Below are 22,374 nucleotides of genomic sequence, written 5' to 3'. Positions count from 1 at the left end.
CAGGGCTGTACAAAGGATGGAGTTGCCCAATTCGGGCCTTTCCAGACAAGCTTTAGCGAAGGAGAGGGAGGCCAGGTCACTCAGGGAGACCTGGCAGCACGGTGTCTCTTCTCCCCAGCCTCTTTCAACTCGGGAAATGGCCAGGAAAGAGGTTTTTTCACAAGAACTGAAATACCTGAGACCACTTCAGACTCCCAGCCATTGCCCCACATAACAAGCTCAGCTGAGCCAAAGGTTGAGTTTTAACTTGACGGGGGCTCTCAGGTGCCCCCACCCTCTGCACACCAGAGGCCATCTCCTGATAGGTTTTAGGATGTCTGAAGGAAGGATGGATGGTAAGGCAACACAGGGAGCACGACTTGCATCACCTGAGCTGCAAGGAGCTCCAACCAACAAAGGTTTTCATCCCTTTCCAGCAGGAACAAGCAGACAGATGGGCTTCACAACACGCGGGAGGACAATGATCACGCGACGAAGGTCTCGGACACGCGTTGGCTTTGCTTGCGAGAGGGTGCTGTGGGCAGCAGACCCACAGCCCAGCTCTTCGCTCCGTCCTCACGTGGGAGATGAGCGGCCAGGCTGCAGGAGAGCAGTCCCCTGCACTCCTTGGCTGCTGTGGTGGGCTCCCTTGTAATGCTGGGCTGTGTGATTCCTTGTGCCCTGTGTGCCTGTTTGCTGCTGCATCCATCCCTCTGCGCCGTTGGCTGCTGAGCTGCCCTGCCCCAGCATGCTCAATCTGGCTTACATCAGGGATCGTGAGTAAAACTTGATTATTTTGCTCTGTAACTGCTCTTTATACATTGCTGAAGTTCTTATTTTCCTCCAGAGAGGAATTCTGTACATTCGAGGAATTTAGCTGGCCGCTGTGCTGTGCAGCAGGAGTGCTGGGCAGCTTCTCTCCGTGTTTCTCCCGCTGGTCTGTGGGTGGTGGATCCGACAGTCCAAGGCTCTCTCCCTCCCTTCAGATACTTTCTGCGTGGTGTGGGATCCCGAGCAGATCCTGGGCCGGAAAGCCGAGTCCTCAGGAGGGAGGGACCATGGCAACCCCCCGGGCTCTCCTCCCAGATGGGCAGATGTCCCTGCGAGCAGGGGACGGCTGAGCAGAGCAACGCACCCGGATCCTCCTCCCGCTGTGGCATCCGGGAGGACACAAGGTGGGCAAATTAATGCTGGTACTGCTCTCTGTGGGTCTGTGCAGGACACTGTCAGGGCACATGGATCACAGGGAACAAAGAGCCTAGGAGCTTCTCCATCCTGTGGAAAAATCTTTTAGTGGCTGCAGTGAGCCATCTCTAGACTGAAAGAGAACAAATATCACTGAAATATCAACACGGCAATCTTTCTTTTCCTCTCTGTACTCTAGTACGCTTGAAATGATCTGCAATAAACCCCTTATTTCAGGAGAGGAAGGATGGGAGAAAAAGCCTAATTGGAGAGGAGAGATTTATCTCATCCCCATGCTCCAACATCTTGAAAACTTCCGTGACTCCATTGTGAAAACCTGGCGCTTCTTTCTGCTGCGTAAACTGAGATAGCAAACAACCGAGAACGGAAGGACAGCACTAACAATGGCTTAAAAATGTTAATTATTGTCTTGCAACACTGCTCAACAAAAGACTCTCTTCAGGCATCACACAGGGCTCGTAAAGTAGTCACCATCTCACTCTTCTGACACAGCATGAGTCAACACAAAGAATTCGGCAACGAGCTTAAAACCGGCTTAGTCTTTGTCCTGTGGCCTGCGTGCACTTTGATAAAGAACTATGAAGCAACCGAAAGGAAATCTGTAAGGACGTACATCTGGAACTGCTTTACTTCTGGCACATCTTGAGCCGTGTTGTATAAATATTTTTCGTGGCGCGGACGGGCTGCCCAGTGAAACACGACATGCTTTCTGTAAGCCAGGTATTCGCTGCGAGTCCTTGCACAGGCGGCCTGGGCCAAATTCAGAAGTTTCTTACAGTGATGTAAATCTGAAACTATTTCTCAGAATTTACTCTGGAATAAATCATTGATGTAACAGATTTTCCTCCAGGTTTGCAAAATGCTTTAGAATATCTATTGAAAAAAAGTCTAAATTCATTTACTCCGGATTAGCCCCAGGGCAAAGCGGAGTGATGGCAGAGCAGTGTTGCTGCTGGGTCGGACCTTCCCCACGTGCTCACAGCACAGAAGTTCCTCAGGTCTGATAAAGCATTCAGACATTGCTGTCACACTATGCATAAAACTTGGTAAAAAATATAATAACGGGATGCTGACTCTGCATTTGTATCAACAGATTTCAAAATATTTTTAATTTAAAAGTGCTGCGCTTATTGAAACCACCACACCCCCATAATTTTGCTTCCTGCGCTACTGGAAGAGGAATAATACTAACAACTACAATAATGCCGTCAAATCATTCACAGTATTTGAAGTTCTATTAGCAACGGGAAGAACTTCCGAAATTAGAATTTCAGATTACTGCAGAAGCTTGGTCTGCCAAGCAAAGTAAAGACCAGGTCCTGCTGGGAATACTCCCGCTAGGTTTTTTGAGGATGTAAAAGCTGAAGGAAACCTTCCTTACGGCAGGCCTAGGTCTCGCTCCCAGAAACCTCACTGGGACATTTCTCAGTAAACTGGGTGGAAATGGCACTAGAAACAAACTCAGGTTCTGTATTAACAAGCAAAACCAAAACTGAGAAGGTAAATCCTGCAGCACACTGCGGAGACCAAGGCTGACTATTGAAGTCTTTTGCCATTTCAGCCTCCCGAGGCTCCCAGGCAGTCTGCAGCTCCTGGACTTTCCAACTGTCCATTCACTGCTCAGCTCATCAAATCAGTGAAGATCAGGATCTCGTTTTCCAGCTCCGCTATTTTGGGAACTCAGAGATACTCTTGCTGTCACCGAGTCATGAAAGTTCCTGAAATAGACCAAATGCTAGCATCCGAGCAGTAGCAGGATTACGCAACCCATGCGCTGGAGACTAATCACATTTCTAGGGTGTTGGACATGTTTTGTAGCCTCACACTTGCGTGTGCAAGATGCACCACATCTAATCCTACCCATGTAGGCATGCTCGTCCCTAAGCTCGTTATTCACCCCAAACTCTTTTACACTGTACCGGCTCCGACTTTTGACTAGTAGATCTTGGCACGGACTCAAGTTAAGCCCGAAAAGCAGATCTAATGCCTTCGGATGAGTCAGGCTAGGATTTTGAGAGCAGCTAAAATACTTACTACAAGCTCCGCTGTGTCTAAGTAAAACTGGCCCATAAACTGAGTCTCAGATGTGGGGATTCTCTGCTTCTCTTACAAGCCGCAGCAGGAGTTCCCACTTCAAGGCAACATTATCTTGGGGGTTCAGAAGGTGTTTCTAGCAAAAATCCTGTTTTTAAATGACCCACAACCTTAGTAAATTAATCTTATTCAGTCAGACATCTTAATGCGTACAATATTCTGAGAGAGAGTATTTTAAAATCATGTTTGACAATTCATTTCATCCAACTGAGCTGGATGGCGATGTTTAGGAATAAACAGATATTTGTTTTACAATCCTACAGCGTCCTTTTCCAAGAAGCCTGATTAATAGCTTTGAACTAGCATCCGCTGAAATCCCAGAGACAGTAAACAGCTTTGAAAGAGTAATCTTTTAAACTGATGGGGGTAGCTAATGGTGCACACGCAAACGATCATTTCCAAAAAACCCAAGCCTGTGTTTCACTAGGTGAATTTCCAAGTGGCTGCCAAACAGCCCACAGTGCCAGCTGCTCTGAACCGACAGTTTGACACTGCAAACAGGAAAAAATCCATATGTAGCATCACTAGTTTTCATCACGTCGGGAACAATCCACATGCAGCGTGCAGGAGGAGGTGGAGAACACGCCTGGAGACCTTTCAAAGCACAGCACAAAACAACAGTGTGGACCCTCTGCAGAGGTTGGAAACACAACGGCTGGGGAACATTTTTTGGTGCCCCCCCAAGCTAAGTGCTTTGGTGAAAGGGTGGGCCAGAGGCACGCACTGAGGATCACTGCGTGGCCATCCAGGAGAAGAGGACCTGGCGTCACAGTAAGGGCAAAAGCTCGCAAGATGACAGAGCTATGGCAAAAAAGGGAAAGGGGCAGGGGAAGGAGTTTTGTTTTTCACAGTTTGAGCACAGCAAAGACTTGCTGTAGCTGTTGTAAAGGTCTTTGAACAGCTGTTCTGCAAGTCGGGGCAAAGTTCTTCTATTTTTTTCTTTTTCGGAGAAAAAAGCAGCTTACCTTTTGGTGTGGAAATGTAGACTGAATCATGGCAGTTTCAAAACTGTGCGTCCCCTTGAGCTGTGTCTTCTCCCACAGGGCCTTAAGGACTTGCACAGAATTACTCTGTATGGACAAAGGTTCTGCAAACAAGCTCTGAAGAAAATGTTGACAACAGGATTTGTAGCATTTTTTTACTTGGCCATTAACAAAGAGCATTTGTTCTTACAGTGGGACAGCCATGCGAGTAACCTGGGATTAGTTCACTCCTCTGTAAGGAGTTAGGATGGATCAACATGCACACAATTAGATGCATCCTCAGATATTTCATTTCCTTTGGGGCTTTTTTGATTGCACATTACATGTCTCTAAGGTCTGTAGCTCAGCAAAGATGATCTATCAACTACCACTATGCATAGCAACTCGCACGTCATTTTTGCACTGACAGGCTAGTTTATCAAATGGTTCGCAGCGCTGGCCTCTGTGGACCCGGTGCAGAGCTCGGCCACATGCATCTTTTTGGCAAAGACAGGTCGTTTACCAGTTAGTGCGAAGAGACGCTTGGCACCGCTGCAGCTTTGGGTATGTTTGTTTGCACCTGACCGCAGCTCTTGTGCAGGGCAGAGGATCAGTGCAGCGTTTGCGACGGCGCTGAACAGGCAGCAGGATGAAATGCAGGAGAAAAGACTCCGCAGAACACATTCGGTACAGATTTTTCTGGCAGAGGACAGGATTTTCATGCCCTGAACATTCACAAAACAAGATGAAACCTGTGTTGGGTTGGGTGCTCTCACCTCCAAAGCTCAGCAAGGATACAACCTCATCCTACCTTGAATTACTCTAGAGCATCAAGTTCTTCATTGTACAACCTGCACGCAAAGTCAATGCTATGAGAACATCGTAATGTGGCGTTGAACTGCGGCTGAGGGAGCTTAGTACTTCTGCCTCTATCTGCTACATGATCTTGTAATCAAAAAATGCATTTGCATGCAGGAGCCAAATTCAGTGTGCACAAGCAAATCTGATTTTTCCACATTTCAAGTACTTGATTTCGCAAGATGGACAATGTCCTTTTACCGTAGGTTTCCTGGATGGACGTTCCTCCTCTCTTTCTAAGCAGACACCCAGCAATCCTCGCCCTGCTGTCTGGCATCCAACCGACACAGACACACTGCAGTAAGACTCAACCAGGAATTTTATCGTGGCTGAGGCAATGCATTTTTTCCAGCTAAGCTGTCAGAAACAGCCGGATCATTTTGTCCAGATTCGAAGGGGGAAGCAGCCAGCTCCAGGCAGCCGCCTGGCACTAGAGGACGGCAGCCCGACTAGCTTGTGCTCGGCAGATCTGCGAGGGACTCTCGGGAAGGCGTCGGGAGGGACACGCCGGGCAGCCCCCTGCTCGCTGGTCCTACCACCGCATGCGGCACTGCCCCGACATTAAACCGTAAATCGTAGAGCGTTAGAGGATTATTTTAATGAATGAATCCGTGACACTAAGCATCCTCTCTATCGAATCACCTCTCTAACCGCCCTCTAGTCTATTTTTTTCCTTTTGTTAATCTTCACTTAGCTGTAAGACAATTTCTCGGATCTTCACTGACATACACTTCTCTTCCCACTGCCCTGCACTAATAATTTGCCGTTTCACAACTTCCATCCAAGGGTTTCGAAACACAATACAACTATTCACTAATATTTTTAAAATTAAATAGAAAGCAGTGTCAGGAAGTTAAGGATCTGTTCTGGAGACCTGAGAGGAAAAGTCTCTCTTGCTTTTACTTTTGCAGAATGCAATGTCAAACAGAATATGGAGCGACTGGCAAAAAAAGGAATAAAAATACAGCAACTGGTATTGAAATTTTCAGAAACCATATATTAGTTGTCTGTCTGTGAATCTATGACAGATCTGCTGAAAACTACATTTTTATCACCAGTCTTTCATTTAACTTATTATTAACACACTATAAATACATTTTATGTCAAATTTATCTCTTAGACAATTTCACAGGCTTAAATAACATTATCCCAGGGCTGAATTTAGTGCCCTGTATTTAATTTAATAATAGCTATATATCCAGTACTTAGGAGCTTTAGGATTTTGAACAAAAGAAAACCAGAAATTACCTGACATTAAACACCACCCTGATGCACAGCAGGCTCGAACGCTCGGTGCAACACAAGAGGAACCATTTTTTTCCACAAAGAGCATATAAAGAGTTGCGTTTATGCCATGTTTGCAAAGACACAAAACTGAATTGCATTGCTTCGAGCCTGGCCCCGGCAGCGCGGGGGGATTCTGCTGGGGGGTCCTTGGCACGGGAGCCCAGCGTGGCACTGGCGCAGCCGCAGCAAACCGCCAAGACCGTAGGGAATAAAAGCAAAGCTTCGGAAAGATTAGCTGCGGTGGGACCAACGCAATTACCCAGCCCAGGGTGGGGAAAGCTGCGGGGAGCGGGGGGACCAGCATCCAAAGGAAGCAGGACCCAGCAGGGCCCCGCAGGGATGGGGCAGGGCGGCAGCGGATGCCCGAGCGCAGAGGAAAGGGGAAGGACAGCAATATTGCCCCTGTGAGCCGGAAGCGTGCGGAGCTCAGTGGCCCTGACAAAAAGCAGAATTGGCAGGGCCAAATTCAGAGTAATCTGGGGTGGGGCTAAAGGGAGAGGTTTTTCAGTGGAAAATGTATCACGAAGAGGCTAGGCACTAGGGATTAAAGGCTGATCAGTGATCAAATTGTCAGTGCAACTGATTCAAACCATGAACCACAGACAGAGCAGAGGTCATGGAGTTAAAATCCAGCAGCAGGGGCGGTGGAGGCTGCGCAGCGGGGAGCGAGGCGTGCCAGCTCTGCCACCCATCTCCTCTCCTGCTGCTCCTCGTCTCTTGGTTTTGTGCATTTTAGTACTTCTGTCCATATTTTTCACACCTGCTTTCCTCTCACCGGGAATAAAATGATACATTCGTAACGTAATTAATTTATTCTCTCTAGGTCCTGTTAAAATTCAACCTCTTTCTTCAGGTTTTCATTTACAGAGCAATTCATCTCCTTTATTTTCAACTTTTCACCTTGTCTTCTCATTCCTGCTTCTGTCTCTGCTCTGCTTCGCTTCCTTTGCTCTGCTCTGTCGCTGTCCTCCCCCTTCCCTGACCACGTCTCAGCCTGGCTCCTGACCACCCTCGTTCCTCACCCACAGCGAAGCCGCCGTCCCCACACACAGCTCACACCGGCACCGCTCCTTGCAATGAAGCACCCAAACACTCCTACTGACCTGCCTCTTTGAAAAATATTTTTTGTATTTATTTCTTCCTGGGGAAGAGTGATTTGAGCTGTTAAATTCACAGCAGAACTCACCAGGCATGCTTTAAATTTCAGATAAATCCTTTGTATTTCTAAGGTTGCATTGGGGTGGGATGAACTGTGGTGAACAGCTCTACATAGGTTAAGAAACTGAACCTTACTATTTTAATGCAAAAGCCATCTGTTTCATCTTGAAGTGTGAATGTAGGGTTTTCTCTTACAATTTCATACTGTTTGTAACCTATTAGGAGATTCCACATATGTCCAACTACTGGGCTGTATTTGGAAACGGTATTAAACATGAGAAAATAGCTTTAGGGTTCGGAGAACAGCACTGATCAGATTTGTAAATCCTGCTCAGCTGAAATGTCTGTACCAAAAACTCCCAGTGGGTACTGCACCTCTGACCTCCGCCTGCAGCCTCGGGGGTTGATTCTGCTCCCCTGCAAATCCACTGCAATGTCCCTGTGTGTTTGCAAGGCACCTGGGACTTACTGGAATTTTTGCCTGAATGAGGACAGTAAGGTTTGGTCCCACTTTTTTAGCCCCAGACTTTGTAATCTCTCCAGACATTTTGAATTTGTTATATTTAATATAAATATAAAAACTTGTAAACTGCAAAATCATTTCAACCTACTTTAACGACTTTCTGAGAAATCACAAGGGTCACAAAGCACTGTGGATTAGAAGCGTATTTAAAGAGATTAACCATTAGAACAGTTTTTCCCCAGTACAAAGTTAGCAATAGAGAGGTGCCACTAATTTGTATTGCACACACCTGCTGGAAGAGGAACATGAGATGGATCCAGAGTGGAGGCTGCCGGGTGATGAGGGTGAAACTGGATTTACTGTACAGGCAGTAATGACCCTTCAGGGGACAGCTGAAGAACAGCTTTGCTACACAACTTCTAACAGTATCTAGAAATAAATATACAGAACATTAAAATCAACTACATAAGAGACAGAAAGCTAACTGCCAAGCAGTGCGTGGGCACACATTTCCACTGCTGGGCCATCTCAGTCTGGGTCAACTCCGGTGGCGTTCAGAAGGGCATCGCCGTGTCTGCGCCCTTAAATTTAGCACAAGCTATCTGACAGTACTAAAGAAATTTAGTCTCCAGTGCTTTAAGTCTTACGTAGTAAACATTTACTCCCAAATGCAAAGGTGCAAGACAGCACACGGTCAGGCTCTTTATCCTCTTTGTGCCTTCTCATGCATTCGGCACCGTCGTCTAGCTTATCAAACCAGACAGATCTGTCAAAACCATGTATCACTTCTTCTTAAAGAGCTTGTTGGAAGAAACATCCCGTATTAGGAAACAGCCATCCGTGGGATCCCTGCTGCCACCTCGCACAGCTGAGAGCTGGTGTCCATAGGGATGGAGGGGTGCAGCGCGCGGCTCCCACCCAGCTACGGCCACATTCAGCTGCAGGGGAAAGCCACCGTACTTCCCTGCTTCGCAATGGATCCTCCAGCAGCCACAAGATGCATAAATCAGTTTACCACACTACTGTGCATGTAGCGTGCTTGCTGTACAGGCCATCCTGTTAGCTCATCATCAGAAATACCACGGTTCCAAAGAAGGGCCACAGCTGCCAGCACAGCAACAGATGGCGCAGCAAAAAAAACACCCGGAGAAGTAAAAGGCGTGGACCTCCAGGTCCAACCGGACCTGCAAATGCATTCACAGTGACACACCGGGAAAGGAGGTGGGATATGTCCGCTCACGGCCGCGTGTCACCCACTCAACAGGCTTGCTCCAAAAGTGCAGCTAGCCTCACAGCCCCAGCTCCAGTGCACTACAGACAGAGAAAGCATCTCCAGTTCTCACTGCTCTGTCAGACGTCGACCGTTTCTGCCCTCTGCGGTCACGTCAGCTGTTGATAAAAATCCCACAGCGGTTACATGCAACCTGAAAGCGTCCTTTGGGATCAGCTGCTCAGTGCAAAGCTATACGCTACGCAATGTTACCTGACTCTGAACTTCCTGTGCTGGTTTTACCTGGAAATGAAGCCCTTGAGATGCACAATTCTGCTTTTGCAAAATATTGACCTTGAACCCTCATATTCCATCTTTGGATGACTACTCATAATGATAACAGCATGTTAGGCATAACCTAGTCAGACTTCTTTATTAACTTAAAGTCGTGTTATCATTTTATAGCCCCTTTGAACAGGACCGTGCAGGTATCCGAGGTAAAAAGGCATGGAAAACAAAAGATGGAGATCCTTAGACGATGACCTTGATGCAGACACAGGGGAGAGCTGCACTCTCTTCACCCAGATGGAGAGTTGAACTTGGCAGGGGAGGGGACCCACTGGTCCACCCAGCTGCTGCTGCCGCGCTTGTTTCCTAGCCAAAGGCAGAAAGAGCAGACAGACAGACAGATCGATGAGCCCGCTGGACTGCTCGTGCACAGAGCCACCGCTGCTCGCCTGTCCTGCAGCCCTGTCCTGCCAGCACCGGCAGCGCCAAAGCCAAAGCGTTTTCAAAGAGAGAAGGGAGCCGCGCCGGCTCCTGCAGAATAAATCACGCAGTGGAGCTGGCTGGCAGGGAGCGTTACTCAGGGTCTCGTGCTATCCTGGTGGAGGTGTGGGAGTAAAATGCCATAGGAAAATATCCTAACTGGGAAAATGAGTTGTAACTATTTAGGAAATGTGGCTAATGGGAGACAGTTTAAATAGGAGAGTCTTCTGGAGCTACCGACAATGACAGCCAGCAACAAGGAAGACTGATACCAGAAGACAGCCTTTCTGTCCAACAACAGACCATCTTGAAACACTTATTTTTAACATTTTTTCATCTAATCAAGATGTGAAAGCACAGGAGATAAATGTAATAAGTTCTGTATTTCACATAAAAACACCACGTATGTGGAATGAGTTTACCAGAGGTACAAAAGGATGGGTCCCTTGAGCAAAAGTATCAATGGATCAGACTGTCACTGAAAACACAGAAAATTCAAAACTGGGATGTTGGAACCTGCCTAAGATGCTACAGAGAGGCCAGATAGCTGTTCAGCTGGGGGAAAAAACTTCAGAAGCCGGCAAAGGAAAACCACTTTATTCTCCTCTGACAAAGCTGTTCGAATTTGCTGAGAAAAGGAAGTCACCAGTCGCAAGATGGGGCTGCGGAGTTCATTGAGACTCCACTGCAGTGCAGGAGAAGAGATCTGAGATGTAAAGGCACAGGAAGATTAAAGTTAGACTCCACAAAAAATGGTAAGAGTCCCTGCACATACTCTGGAGAAACACGCACAAGTGAAGGCAACGCATAATGCCTGGACATGAGCACAAGAACCAACTCAGACTGTACTGGCTGTAGAGAAAGGGATGACAACAGCATTCCTTCCTCAGACGAACGCTTACATGGTGTAATCAGCAACATTACAGCAGATGAAGCTTGGATTATCTGGAAACTCATGGGGTGTTCATTAATCTTAAATCATAGGCAGGTGCGTACGCCAATATGGGGCCAGAAGGAGCAATATTGAAATCAGAAGAGAAGCCACAGGCACCAGGAGGTCAGAGGGTCAGACCAGGCAGCGAGCTTTCCTCCCAGGCAGGGAGTTTCTGAACCACGTCAAAATGATGTTGAGCTGAACAGGACTACAAACATAATCCAGATCACTCCCCTCCAAAGAGACGCAAGGAAGGACCCAGACCAGCCCCAGCTTTCCTAACCCATGGGTCAGCCAACAAGAAAACCCGTCTCTGTCTGTCTCTGAGGAGAGCATTCAGCAGAGGACAACTCTGAAGGCATTTCCTTTGCTCTGAGGCAGCGATAGAAAGAGGAGCTGAAGTGGGGCCATTACTCTTGGCTTCACCAAATGTACCAAAAAAAGTGGCACACTTGTTGGTTTTAGGAAATGTGCCACTCTTTCCTCTCGTGTAGGCCTGAAAAAAATGAATATATTACAGAACATTGCCTTGAAGAAGGGAAGAATCCGCATGAAGTGGTGGCTTGATGCCAAGCATTGGGCATTTGTAGGCTGCTCTTTGAAGACAACAATATTGATCTGTGCATGTTGGCTAAATCCTGAGGCATGTGGAAGGGCTTTGGGTCGTGTCAATCGCCTGAGCACAAACATACTCTAACATCTGCAGTGGGACAATATTAGAAGCGTATGACCGTAAGCTTTCAGCAGTAGAAAGCCAAGGCTTACAGTTAAACCAATGAAGATGCACATGCTGCTCAACTGAGATGACAGTTCTGAAAAGAAAACTAACTTAGCTGCAGATCACAGGTACATCATGCCCATGAGCAACACACTCACCTTATCAGGAAAAGGATGGGGCACAAAATCCACTACTCTTGGATTAGTAGCTGTGGGGAAAATTTGAGTTTAATCTAATTACCCAAACCAGTAACTTGCCAGCATTCATGTTCAATATAGGGAGGAGTCTGAGAAACTGAAGGGGTTAATTAGAGAGACCCTAAATCCTGGGACACATTAAAGCACAAAACTAAATGACGTCTCCAAGGAGGCTGTTGACAGAATGCTCTTCCAACAGCAGGGTCCGAACTAAAGACCCCTGGTTTATGCATCACAGATGCTAACAGAACCTTAACTTCAATACGCTCAACCAGAAGTAGAGGCTTGGCCTTGGTCCATGTACGTGAAAAGTTTAATGCTTCATTACGGGAAATCACTCTTTGCTAAAAATGACCATAAACCATGTACTGCCACTACAAAAAGGAGCTGGCAGTCAACGCCTCCTCTCCAGCGAGTACAGCAGTTATTTTTTCAGTTACAGATTTATGAATTGACAAGAAACCTGGGACCATTTAAAGGCTGCAGGCAAACATTGGAGTGCATTAAACAACCATGCAAGGCGGCAGAGTCCAGAGCTAGGTTTGTTGTCACCCCAAGTAAGTCCCCACGAAGCTGGTTAAACCCCACTCGGGCACTGTCCCACAGAAGTCATTGCAGCTGCTAGCAGAGAGTGCCAGAGCTCCAGGATATCAGCCCCTGATCAGCAATTAAGAAAGGGTGCTCAGTGCTAGGTGGGATTGTGTTTGGTGGGACTGTGAAGGAGGTTCCTAAACACTGCAGAACAAAAAACTGCAAAGGATATATGGAGAGACGCAAAAAACTTAATGAATTGCTTAGTGAGACATTGTAGATGACACGGAGAAAAATACTGAGGCTGATAATACGTGCCAAAATAAATGTCAGCTCAGATGCTGGAGTCCATGCTGGCTGAGCAAAATGTTAGTTCCTGGAAAAAGCAGTGCTTGTTTGTCAATACCAACTGAAAAAAAGCCTCCTACTCAGACAATGTTCAATCCTTTGGTATGAGATGAGCGATTACTCATAGCTATTTCTGCTACGTTTAATAATGCTGAACCTGGCCATGTCTGGTAACAAGCAATGTTTACTACGTGTGGTTTTCAATGGTTTGCAATGAACTGCCAGTTCCAACATATAACAGCTAACCTCAGTTATCCCAAAGTCAGCGGAAAGCAGTATTTAAATAACAAACTTCTTCTGATGAAGACTAAAATGACCCTGATCCATGTCTAGCACTGCTACACTGTATTTCACTCAAACTAACATGCCAGTACCATGGGGATTCATTTTTATGGTCATGGGAGACCTGTAAACAGACAGGCAAGGCAAAATGAATTTCTTGTCATCACCTAGGGACATGAAGCTGCCCAGAATGAAGCTGGGCACATTTTCTGGAAAATGATGTATCAGAAGAATATCTACATTGTACCATTTCATAAAAAGTTCATGATGGAAAAGACCTGATCATTGCAATTAATAGCATCGTGAGGGACGGACCCACAGCATGTGAGATCGGCACACTGGGTGTACACGCACTGCCGAGTCACCAGTGGCCCGTGGTATCACTCACTCCCGCACAGAAACAGACCTCTAACTAAACACAGGACTTCTGACAGTCACATGGGTTGAGCTGTGGTCTTCCAAAATTTGACAGCATCCATGGAAGGCGGAGGAGCAGAGCGGAAAGCGCTGCCTTCCCGCAGCCCTGCCCACCAGAGCACTCCCACCCAGAAATGGACACTTCTGCTCACAACTAACCCGGCGCTCACGTGTCCAGCCAGCGTTTTGAGAGCTCTTTAACCACTGCAGCTTTCTGTTCCCAGCATTATGAATAATAAAATAGGTTTAAACTTATATTCAAGTGTAACCATGGCAGTCAAGTTCTCTCATACTACATTCCATACAAAAACATTGCAGATGTAGTAAATAATATTCAACAGGTTATTAGAGTCTGTTGTGCTCAAAATATTCCCCAAAACGCCCGTATTATATATGGCAAGTGGTATCCTAACAGCCAGCTGCTGTTAGACACTAACTTCTGTATGCTACATTCTCATTTTTTAGAAGCCAAACCAGAGCACTGAATATTTCTAGAGGTCACAATATTACTCTTTACAAGTACTTCCCCACTCGTGTAGCAATTTTGATTCAGTCTATGCGCTGTATCTCACTGTAGCAGAGTAATAACACTCAGGAGGGGTTTGATATTTCTAGTACCACTTTGTGCTTTTATAGTATCTTATTCAGGGATCCCACAGAACCATTATTTAAACCTCAGAATGTCCACCCCAGGAGGTCATTTTTGCTGTACCTTGTGGATAAGTTTGAAGTGTGGCAGGATCATTTAGGAGCAAAGCATGCGTGACACATCCATGCTCATACTTGTGCTCAGACACATTCTAACCGAGAATGAGAAAGGTGCTTTTAAAACCACTGTAGTATTTACGAATTGCACGTACTTATGTACTCAGTACGTTATGCAGCTTAAGAAGATACATTTTGGGCGTTCCTAAAACACACGTACATAAACTGGCTGAACTTTCGGTAAGTTCTGTTGCATACTTCTCCCAGTCCATCACTGCAATGTTATATAAAATATCATGAATCAAATACCAACCTTGCGTAATCCCAGTGGATTTCAGAGGAGTTAAAGCAGAGATAATACAACACAGCAAGACCTACTGACACCTGTGAAACATTGAGGGCAGTCATTTCTCGGGAAAACCACTCTGCGTTTGCACTTGACAATACACGGCGGCTGACAAAGGGGAATCTGATGAGCGAGCAAGGACAGGTCTGTAAGCTTAGTTAGGAAAGGGGAGCACATAAAAATTTTTGCTAGGAAGAACAAAAATAAATCACTTGCAGGCTTGAGTTAGCTAAAAAGCTTAGAGGTGAAAAGAAACCAGTCTCAGCCTATGAAAGTGGAGAAAACTTAGTCCCCTGCATCTCTGTGTAATTCCCCATGTGGAAACACATAACCAGTCACCCTGACTTTGCCTGGTAAGGAAAGATGAATTTAGCCCCAAAGAAACTTTCAGGATATTGGTAAGATACAACACACGGTAGATTCCTGTCAACAAAACCTACTTGCTCTGCAACAGCTCCCCCAGCACACTGCACATCTTGGTGAGTGCCAGTAATCCAATGCTGACTAAAGGTCCTTTTGATGTGATTTAAAGCAATGAAGCCCAAATCATGGCAAAGATGGATCTGCAACTCTTTAAAATAATTGGTCAAAAGTATGTAAGGAGAGAGGAAGAAAAAATTAACTAATTTCCCTGAGGACATTAAGCCTATTACATTGGTCACATTTAAGCAACACATTTACAGACTCTAGAACCAGTTTTGTACAACTGTCGCTTCTAAATGTGCAAAGCAAATTTGAAGCAGGGTGTTTATGCCAAGTCCTATTTCACTGAGTAACCTGTCCCATCTGACCTAAATTAAGATTTATGGAAACACCATTTTGACTACTAAATTTGCAACTCTAACAGCACTTCTACACTGTACAGACTCATAGAAGCTTTGATTGTGGAAAAAGGAAAGAGAAAAACCCAGAGACAGACTTGTTTTATGACTATTTAAGAGCGCTAGCTCTTGGAGCTGGACAATGGATATGAGCACTTTGCTTGGGCCAGGAAAATCCAGTTTCTCGGCACTTGGGATCTCAGCCTGTGCCCCCACACCCGGGTGGAAAGGTGGCCAGCTCCCTCCTCAGGGAGAGGCCGGTGAGCTCCGGTGCAAAGCAGGCTTACTAGGTGAGAAGTCTGCGCATGCGGATGAGAGTTTAGGCTAAGACTGGCTCAGCTAACTCGGCGAAGGAGAAGAGTTCACAGCTCTGCTTCATCTCATTAGCAACAAAGAAGTATCTACTGCTGCTGAGTATCTGGGGTATGCACTGGACAGACAGAACAAGTGCTTTTTTTATTCAATTACTATGAATTATCCCTACTGATGAGCACCTAAGTGCAAACCCAAGCCAAGACATTCTAGAGCTCTGTGCATCCCTCCACTCAAGCAGCTCCTCATCTCAGCATCCCCTGGGCATCGCACCTGGCTGCGCCCACATCCTGCTTTCCTGCATCGCTGGCAGCAGCTGGTGACACTTGGGGACATCTCCATAGAGAAAGATGAGTTCTCCTCCTTCCTCAGCCCAGCTTTGGGTTGGCTTAGCAGGAGAGTCCGAGTAACACAAGGAAAGGAGTTTAAAACATGAAGAATGCACAAAAAGCAATGCAAGGCACAAAAACAACTCCACACAGTCACCAAGTGCCCCAGATGGCAGAGGCTGATGAAGGTCCCCAGGAAACGCTCCCCCAGTCAAGAAACATTTCTCATCACACCTGTTGGCAAGTCTCAAACCTCTAGCAAGACATTAAGCAACAACATGCGTTTCCTACAGGAAACAAGAGAATATACGTTTCAATTTGAAAGTTCACTACTAAGTGGTTGTGCCTGGGGAAAAAGAACAAAACATAAACAGAAGAATGTCAGTAGAGTTGTTAATTGTTGTTTTTTCCAGCTTAACATGCTGGTCTAAACCAGGAGGGACACAGGCAAGTAGGTACAGAGTGACTGGTTCTGGGAACAATTAATGCATTATTTGATTTACACTGGTAATCCTCTACTATTAAATAAAATCTGTTAATAGAAGTACGCTCATAAATTTCCCAAATAGAATCAAACCCACCTGTAAACATGAAACCAGGGAATAAGAAATGGATACAACTTCTTAAATTTCTTTTAAGCCTTCTTCAGTTTCCTCAGTTTCCTTTGCCTGATGTCTTGAATTTGGATTACAAATAAGTGTGCAAACAATAAATACGTTTGCAGGAGAAAAGGGTAATTTTTAAAGCAACTAGCTTCAAGAAATGCCGATTTATATGTTTTTTCACACTGCTAGATTTGCATGCATGTCATGAATCAGTCCAACAGATTCCACCTCTAGTAAGTCACACAAAAATTAACAGCAAAGCATGACTATAATGGGGTCTGGGCAGCCACTACAATGCACTCAATACACAGAGTCCGAATCTGAGTGGCAAAAGCCACATCTGAGAACGCACAGTTAGCTTAATTTTATAAACCCCTCTGTCTTCCTTCCCTTTGCCATTGGGGGGATGGAAAGCCTGTGCCATTTGGGAAGTACAACAGTAAAACATCTCTGCCACATCGTCCCATCTTCAGAAGCAGAAGAGCATTTGCCCTCCCACTGCCTGTACGGGTGGGCTGAAGTGCAAAGAGCCCGTGAGGTGTCAGGGGAAGACGTCCCCCTCCTGCCAAGCACCCGCAGCTCCCGCGGGAACGAGTAGGTCCGTCCCAGTCCAACCCAGAACCTCAGAAGTCAAAACCCTCTGGTTCGGCTTTCCCCACAGGAGAGCAGTACCACCACCCCACCAGGAATCTCCCAGCTACCAGGTAATGCGCAGCTGGAGACCAGCCAGTTGAAGCCAACACTTCCAGATTCGGGGGAAGCATACGTGATTTCCTGTTATCACGTGTGTGAGGGCAGCAAGTTATGAGTGTGTTCACGTTCCTATTACGCTCGCCATTGCGCTGGGAGTTTCTCTGCAGTCTGACAATGCAGATCACCGGAGGCATGATGACCATCCTGTGAGTTAGCACTTCCATCCTCACTGCCAACCCTCACATTTGGGATGCATTTGAAATACCAGTCCTGTGGAATAAAATGCCAGCTAATACTTCTTTTGGCCTAGCAGCAGCAGAGTTGATTTCTGGAAACGCTGACCTGAGCCTATGCGGCTTTGTGGTCCCACTGGAGGAGCAGAGGTCCATCTGTTCCAAATCAACATTTGGCTTATGGAATGCTGGAATTTATCAGACCGGTGCAGGGGCGAGCACTGCAGGGGAGCAATGAGCTTTGCCATCTACGCCGTCATATGGTACCGATTATCTCTCAGCACAGCATAAAATACAATAACAACCAGATTTCGGGCCAGCATACTGCAACCTGTTTCCCCTGCCACCGCCTCCTCTTTCAACATTCTGTCATTAATCCCACAAAATGTTTGCTGTTTTTATTGCCTTCTGTAGGGCACCGAGAACTACTGCAAAATGGTCATAGCGTTTTTCATTGGATGTCATTGCATTTTGAATGTGGCTTCAGTGACTGGAGAGAGTCCAGCGGAGGGCTACAAAGATGATGAGGGGGCTGGAGCATCTCTCCTACGAGGAGAGGCTGAGGGAGCTGGGCTTGTTCAGCCTGGAGAAGAGAAGGCTGCGAGGGGACCTTAGAAATGCCTACAAATATCTGCAGGGTGGGTGTCAGGAGGACGGGGCCAGACTCTTTCCAGTGGTGCCCAGCGACAGGACAAGGGGCAACGGGCACAAACTGAAGCAGAGGAAGCTCCAGCTGAACGTGAGGAAGAACTTCTTCCCTCTGAGGGTGACGGAGCCCTGGCCCAGGCTGCCCAGGGAGGCTGTGGAGTCTCCTTCTCTGGAGATATTCCAGCCCCGCCTGGACGCGGTGCTGTGCAGCCTGCTCTGGGTGACCCTGCTTCGGCAGGGGGTTGGGCTGGGTGACCCACAGAGGGCCCTGCCAACCCCCGCCATTCTGTGATTCTGTGACCAAGGACTGAACGATGCACTAGATCTCCTTGGGCTCTATCCTTTCAGAAAGGAGGCCAGGCAGGCTGGAGGTGTGCAAATCCTGCAGTATCCTCTACACACAGATATTATCAAATGCATTCTTTCCAACAGCTCATTTGACACTCAGTGCTCTGAGCTGTAGGCATTAATGGTGGCTTTTTTATCCCAATTTTCTAAAGAACAAGCAGAACTAGAGTGGAAAACAAGAATCTGCCCTGAAGTTATAACCAAAGCCAGCAGCTATCTGGGCTTGTGTCTGGGAGCCACCTGACAGCAGCCACTCCCAGAGGCAGGGTCCACACAGCCATGTGTTTCATCCACCATCCCTACGCTCCTGGGAAACAAGGAGAATAAGTCAAAAATCGTTCGACACGCAGCGTTCAGGGTGAAACTCAGCAAGGCTAGAGCAAGTGGAGCCTGCCAGCTGCTCAAGAGCCCTGTGTTGCATGTGGGGTTAACTGGGGCAAAACCACATAAAACAGGAACGTTGTCTTTCACCTAAGGCTTTCAAAGCAACCCACTCAAACCATTGCCAGCCCTATGTCCCCAGGTGGGTACGTGAGACCTAGAAAAGCAGAAAGGCTGGAGGACCTTTCAGAGAGCACCTACTGCAGCCAGTGGAGAAACGGCAAATGCAACATGGGAATGTCCTGCCCTTAATCACTGGGACCCCGGCCACTCCGAGGCAGTGGAAATCCTGCCCAGCGTACGCCGAAAACCAATAACCAAACTCAGGAGCATTGAGGAAATTATAAATGCACAGCTCTGGGCCACTGTAATCAGCAAAATCCTGGAGGTACCGATAAGACGTAAGATCACAAATCATCTGGAAAAATACAGGCTGATGAAAACTACTTTGCTTTGCTCCATGAAAGCTGAAGTGCCTGACAAATATGGTAGCATTTGTTTGGGGTGTTTCTGAGGAAAAGATCCACAGGATTAAGAGGACTGAGGTGATGAATATGACATAAAAGAATTCCTCAAATTGCTTAAGGTACGGCAGAGATGTGAATCTGGGCAAAGTCGTTCAAACTAAGCAGGAACTGAACCAAACCCTCAGCGCTAAACTGAAACAAGCCAAAATAAATGGATTTTTGTGGTTTCAGATGCCTTCTTTCTGCCCCAGTTTAAATCCCCTCTCAGACTGCAGTGTTAGTTCTGAAAGATTCACTTCTACACATACACCCGTGCATCTGGTAAGCTGTCGTAGCCTGCCTGTTCTTCAAAACAACCCAACCTGACCGTTTGCTCAGTAGCAGACATTCTAGTCAAACAGCCCAGTTTTCACTCCGCTCCCGCTGTAGGATCATCACCCAGTTCACAGCTCTCCTCTGCCTGAAGCACATGCTACCAAAAATAGCAAATACTAAACGAGATAACACAGCTGAGGACATGTCTGTTTTTACAATGTGTATAGGAGGCAGCTTCAAATTAACTGTCACAGACTGACCACGGATCCACCCTTACAATTCTTAACCTGTATCCCTTCACAGCTGTAATATCAAACGCTCAGTATTACATAAATTTTGACATACAGCATAAATCAAATGAGCTTATAAATCAACAAGGAGACTGAAAAAACACTCCCTGTAAAGCAAAAATATTTCGTGAGGGCTAAGACCTACACAGCAAATGTCTGAATCAATAGCAAAAAAGAGAATCTGCAAATCACGGAGAGTGTTACAGAGCAAAGGGTGCAATCAAAGACACGCAGGGGACCTGGCGGGGTCATCAGATCTGCCCCCGTGCCCACACTCACAGCCAGGAGTGCCTGCCACACTGGACTTGTAGTAGCAGTACAGCTGGCTGACGGTGTAAGGCAAGCTTCAGAAGAAATAAAATCTTACATTAATCCAGCTGGCACACATGGAAAAAACAAGACATGTTCTAGGGAGTGCCAACCCTCCTTCAGATCTGTCAAACCACGTAGTCAGGTTTCTTTATCGTGCTTTTAACCTCCACAACCTCCCCTGCCAGGGCAAGCTAGAAAGCTTTTTCTACTGTTTAAGCTGAAACTTTTTTACTGGTGTTTAAGCTCACTGTTTCTTGCCTTTTCCAGCACGGGCTGCTCCCTTAACTGTCTTGCATATAGCTAAAGACTGTTATCAAATCCTCCTTCAGTTTTCTCCTACTTTGGTTAAGAAACCAAGTTTTCTCGATTTTTGTCCTTTTGAGGGATGTTGCTCTGGCAGTTCTGAGATTCGAGTCAGAAAGTCCCACCAGTACCTTATCCCAGTATTAGCTTGCAACAGGAGAGTAAAAGAGCTGTAAGCAAGGAGTGCAAGCACAGAACATGCACATGGCAGTCATTTCTCTCCTGCTCTCCTGATACCTCCATCTGTGGCTCCGGCATTTCCAGGGTCAGGGCTGGTATTATTTTGATAACCCTTGAACGGCTCTAATCCATGAATTTACCTAATCACTTTTGAAACCAGGTACCCTTTCAGCATACTGTAGCAATCGGTTCTGCCTTTTAATTACGTGTATCTAATTATGTGCTATAATTTTGTGCCTATTTTGTGTATTTGGAATTTGCTTCCTGACAGCTTCACTACATGTTCTCCAGTACCTGTATCAGGACAGACAGTGAGCCACCATTCCCAATTAATCTTCTCAGTCATTTATGATACTGCAGATGTCCACCAGCTGTCTCTTTGCCACACTGTGGAGTCCCAGTCCATTTTTCTTCATACGGAGTTCTCTGATTATCCTCGTGCTCCTGCTACAGGTCTACTTTTTCCTTCAGGATTCAGGCTCCCATTAATGCAGACCATGACATAATGATGTCATCATGAGGTATCTATTTTTCTTAATAATTCTTCTCTTGGCTGTTTGCTTTTTTATCAGCTACTGAGCCCTGCACTGAATGTCCTCTCTCTTTGTGCAAGGCCATGACTACGTATTGGGAAAACGTCAGCAGCCTCTGGCTTCCATGCCTACTGCTCTTGGTATTAATGCCCCCAGACCTGGCAGGGGCTGCGCACGCCAATTCTGGATGCGTCCGAAGGCACACAAGCTTCTTCTGCCCTCACCAGTATGTCCTCGCAGCATCCTTTCGGGGATGCCACCCAGTTTCGGTTTCCAGCAGTAAGGAATCCACCAGGTTCACAGACAGTCTGCTGAAAGGTTAGACATCACCGTCACCAGAAGGGCAAGCAGGGGTTTGAATTCTGTTTCAGTGAAGTGGGCAGAATGGGGCCCGTCGTTACTTAGAAATTCTTACAACTGACCTTAACGCTCTGTTGAGCTGTGTGTGAGTGGCCACTTGAAAGCCACAGAACGGCACGACCCCAGCGAAGGGCTGGGTGGGGAAAGAGCACTCTCCGTTATTAGCACACTGCAGTGCCATTTTCTTGCAATGTGTTTTGTCACTATTTCCTTCAAGTACTCTACTTCACGGGAGATTGCTCTGAAGTGCCTCTCTTTTCATCTTTCCCTGTTTTACATATTAAACTTCCAGTTCCAACTCCTACATAACCAACATAAAATTACCCAACTATGTATACTAATATATCTTCTAACATTTTCTAACAATTTCCTAAACGTCTTATTTGAAAAGTAAACCAGATGCATTTGAATGGACCTTTATAATGTGCAGGAATCACGGAGCGCCAATAACTGCAAGGTTTTTGTTGGAGTCGTTAATGTAATATCTGAAATATTAACAAAGCTGTCCCCTGTGTAATGAGCCAGCCTGCATTTCTTCAGCATGTTTATAATGAGTCACAGAAATCTCCTGTTCTGCACGTGTCCCTACTCAAAGAATTTCCCTTAGAATGCTAGTTGAAGATTTTCAGGAAATTACAATAGTTTGCATGAATTTAGAAATAGTCACATGCTTAGAACATATCATACTAGGTACTTCAGAAAGGAAACTGAGCAATACGTTTAAAAATAGCCAACGTATTGTATTTGATTAGTACAAGGTCATAGCACTCAGCACTTCAAT

At 46.3% G+C, this 22,374-nt stretch overlaps 1 protein-coding gene across 2 annotated transcripts in view; it reads right to left on the bottom strand.

Moving 5' to 3' along the window:
* VEPH1 (ventricular zone expressed PH domain containing 1) overlaps nt 1-22,374 on the bottom strand; it is a 79,242-nt gene that overhangs the window by 16,917 nt on the left and 39,951 nt on the right. Inside the window, exons 9-10 of one of the 2 annotated variants that reach the window (XM_009939985.2) lie at nt 8,297-8,436; nt 4,245-4,379 (exon numbers count right to left, since the gene is read on the bottom strand). In XM_009939985.2, the coding sequence (XP_009938287.2) occupies nt 4,245-4,379; nt 8,297-8,436 (275 nt within the window). The remainder of the gene's footprint in view (nt 1-4,244; nt 4,380-8,296; nt 8,437-22,374) is intronic. The other variant, XM_009939986.2, reaches the window with a different exon arrangement.

Source organism: Opisthocomus hoazin, chromosome 4, assembly GCF_030867145.1.
Source record: "Opisthocomus hoazin isolate bOpiHoa1 chromosome 4, bOpiHoa1.hap1, whole genome shotgun sequence".
Classification (NCBI taxonomy): domain Eukaryota; kingdom Metazoa; phylum Chordata; class Aves; order Opisthocomiformes; family Opisthocomidae; genus Opisthocomus; species Opisthocomus hoazin.
This window is presented reverse-complemented; position numbering and strand designations above follow the sequence as displayed.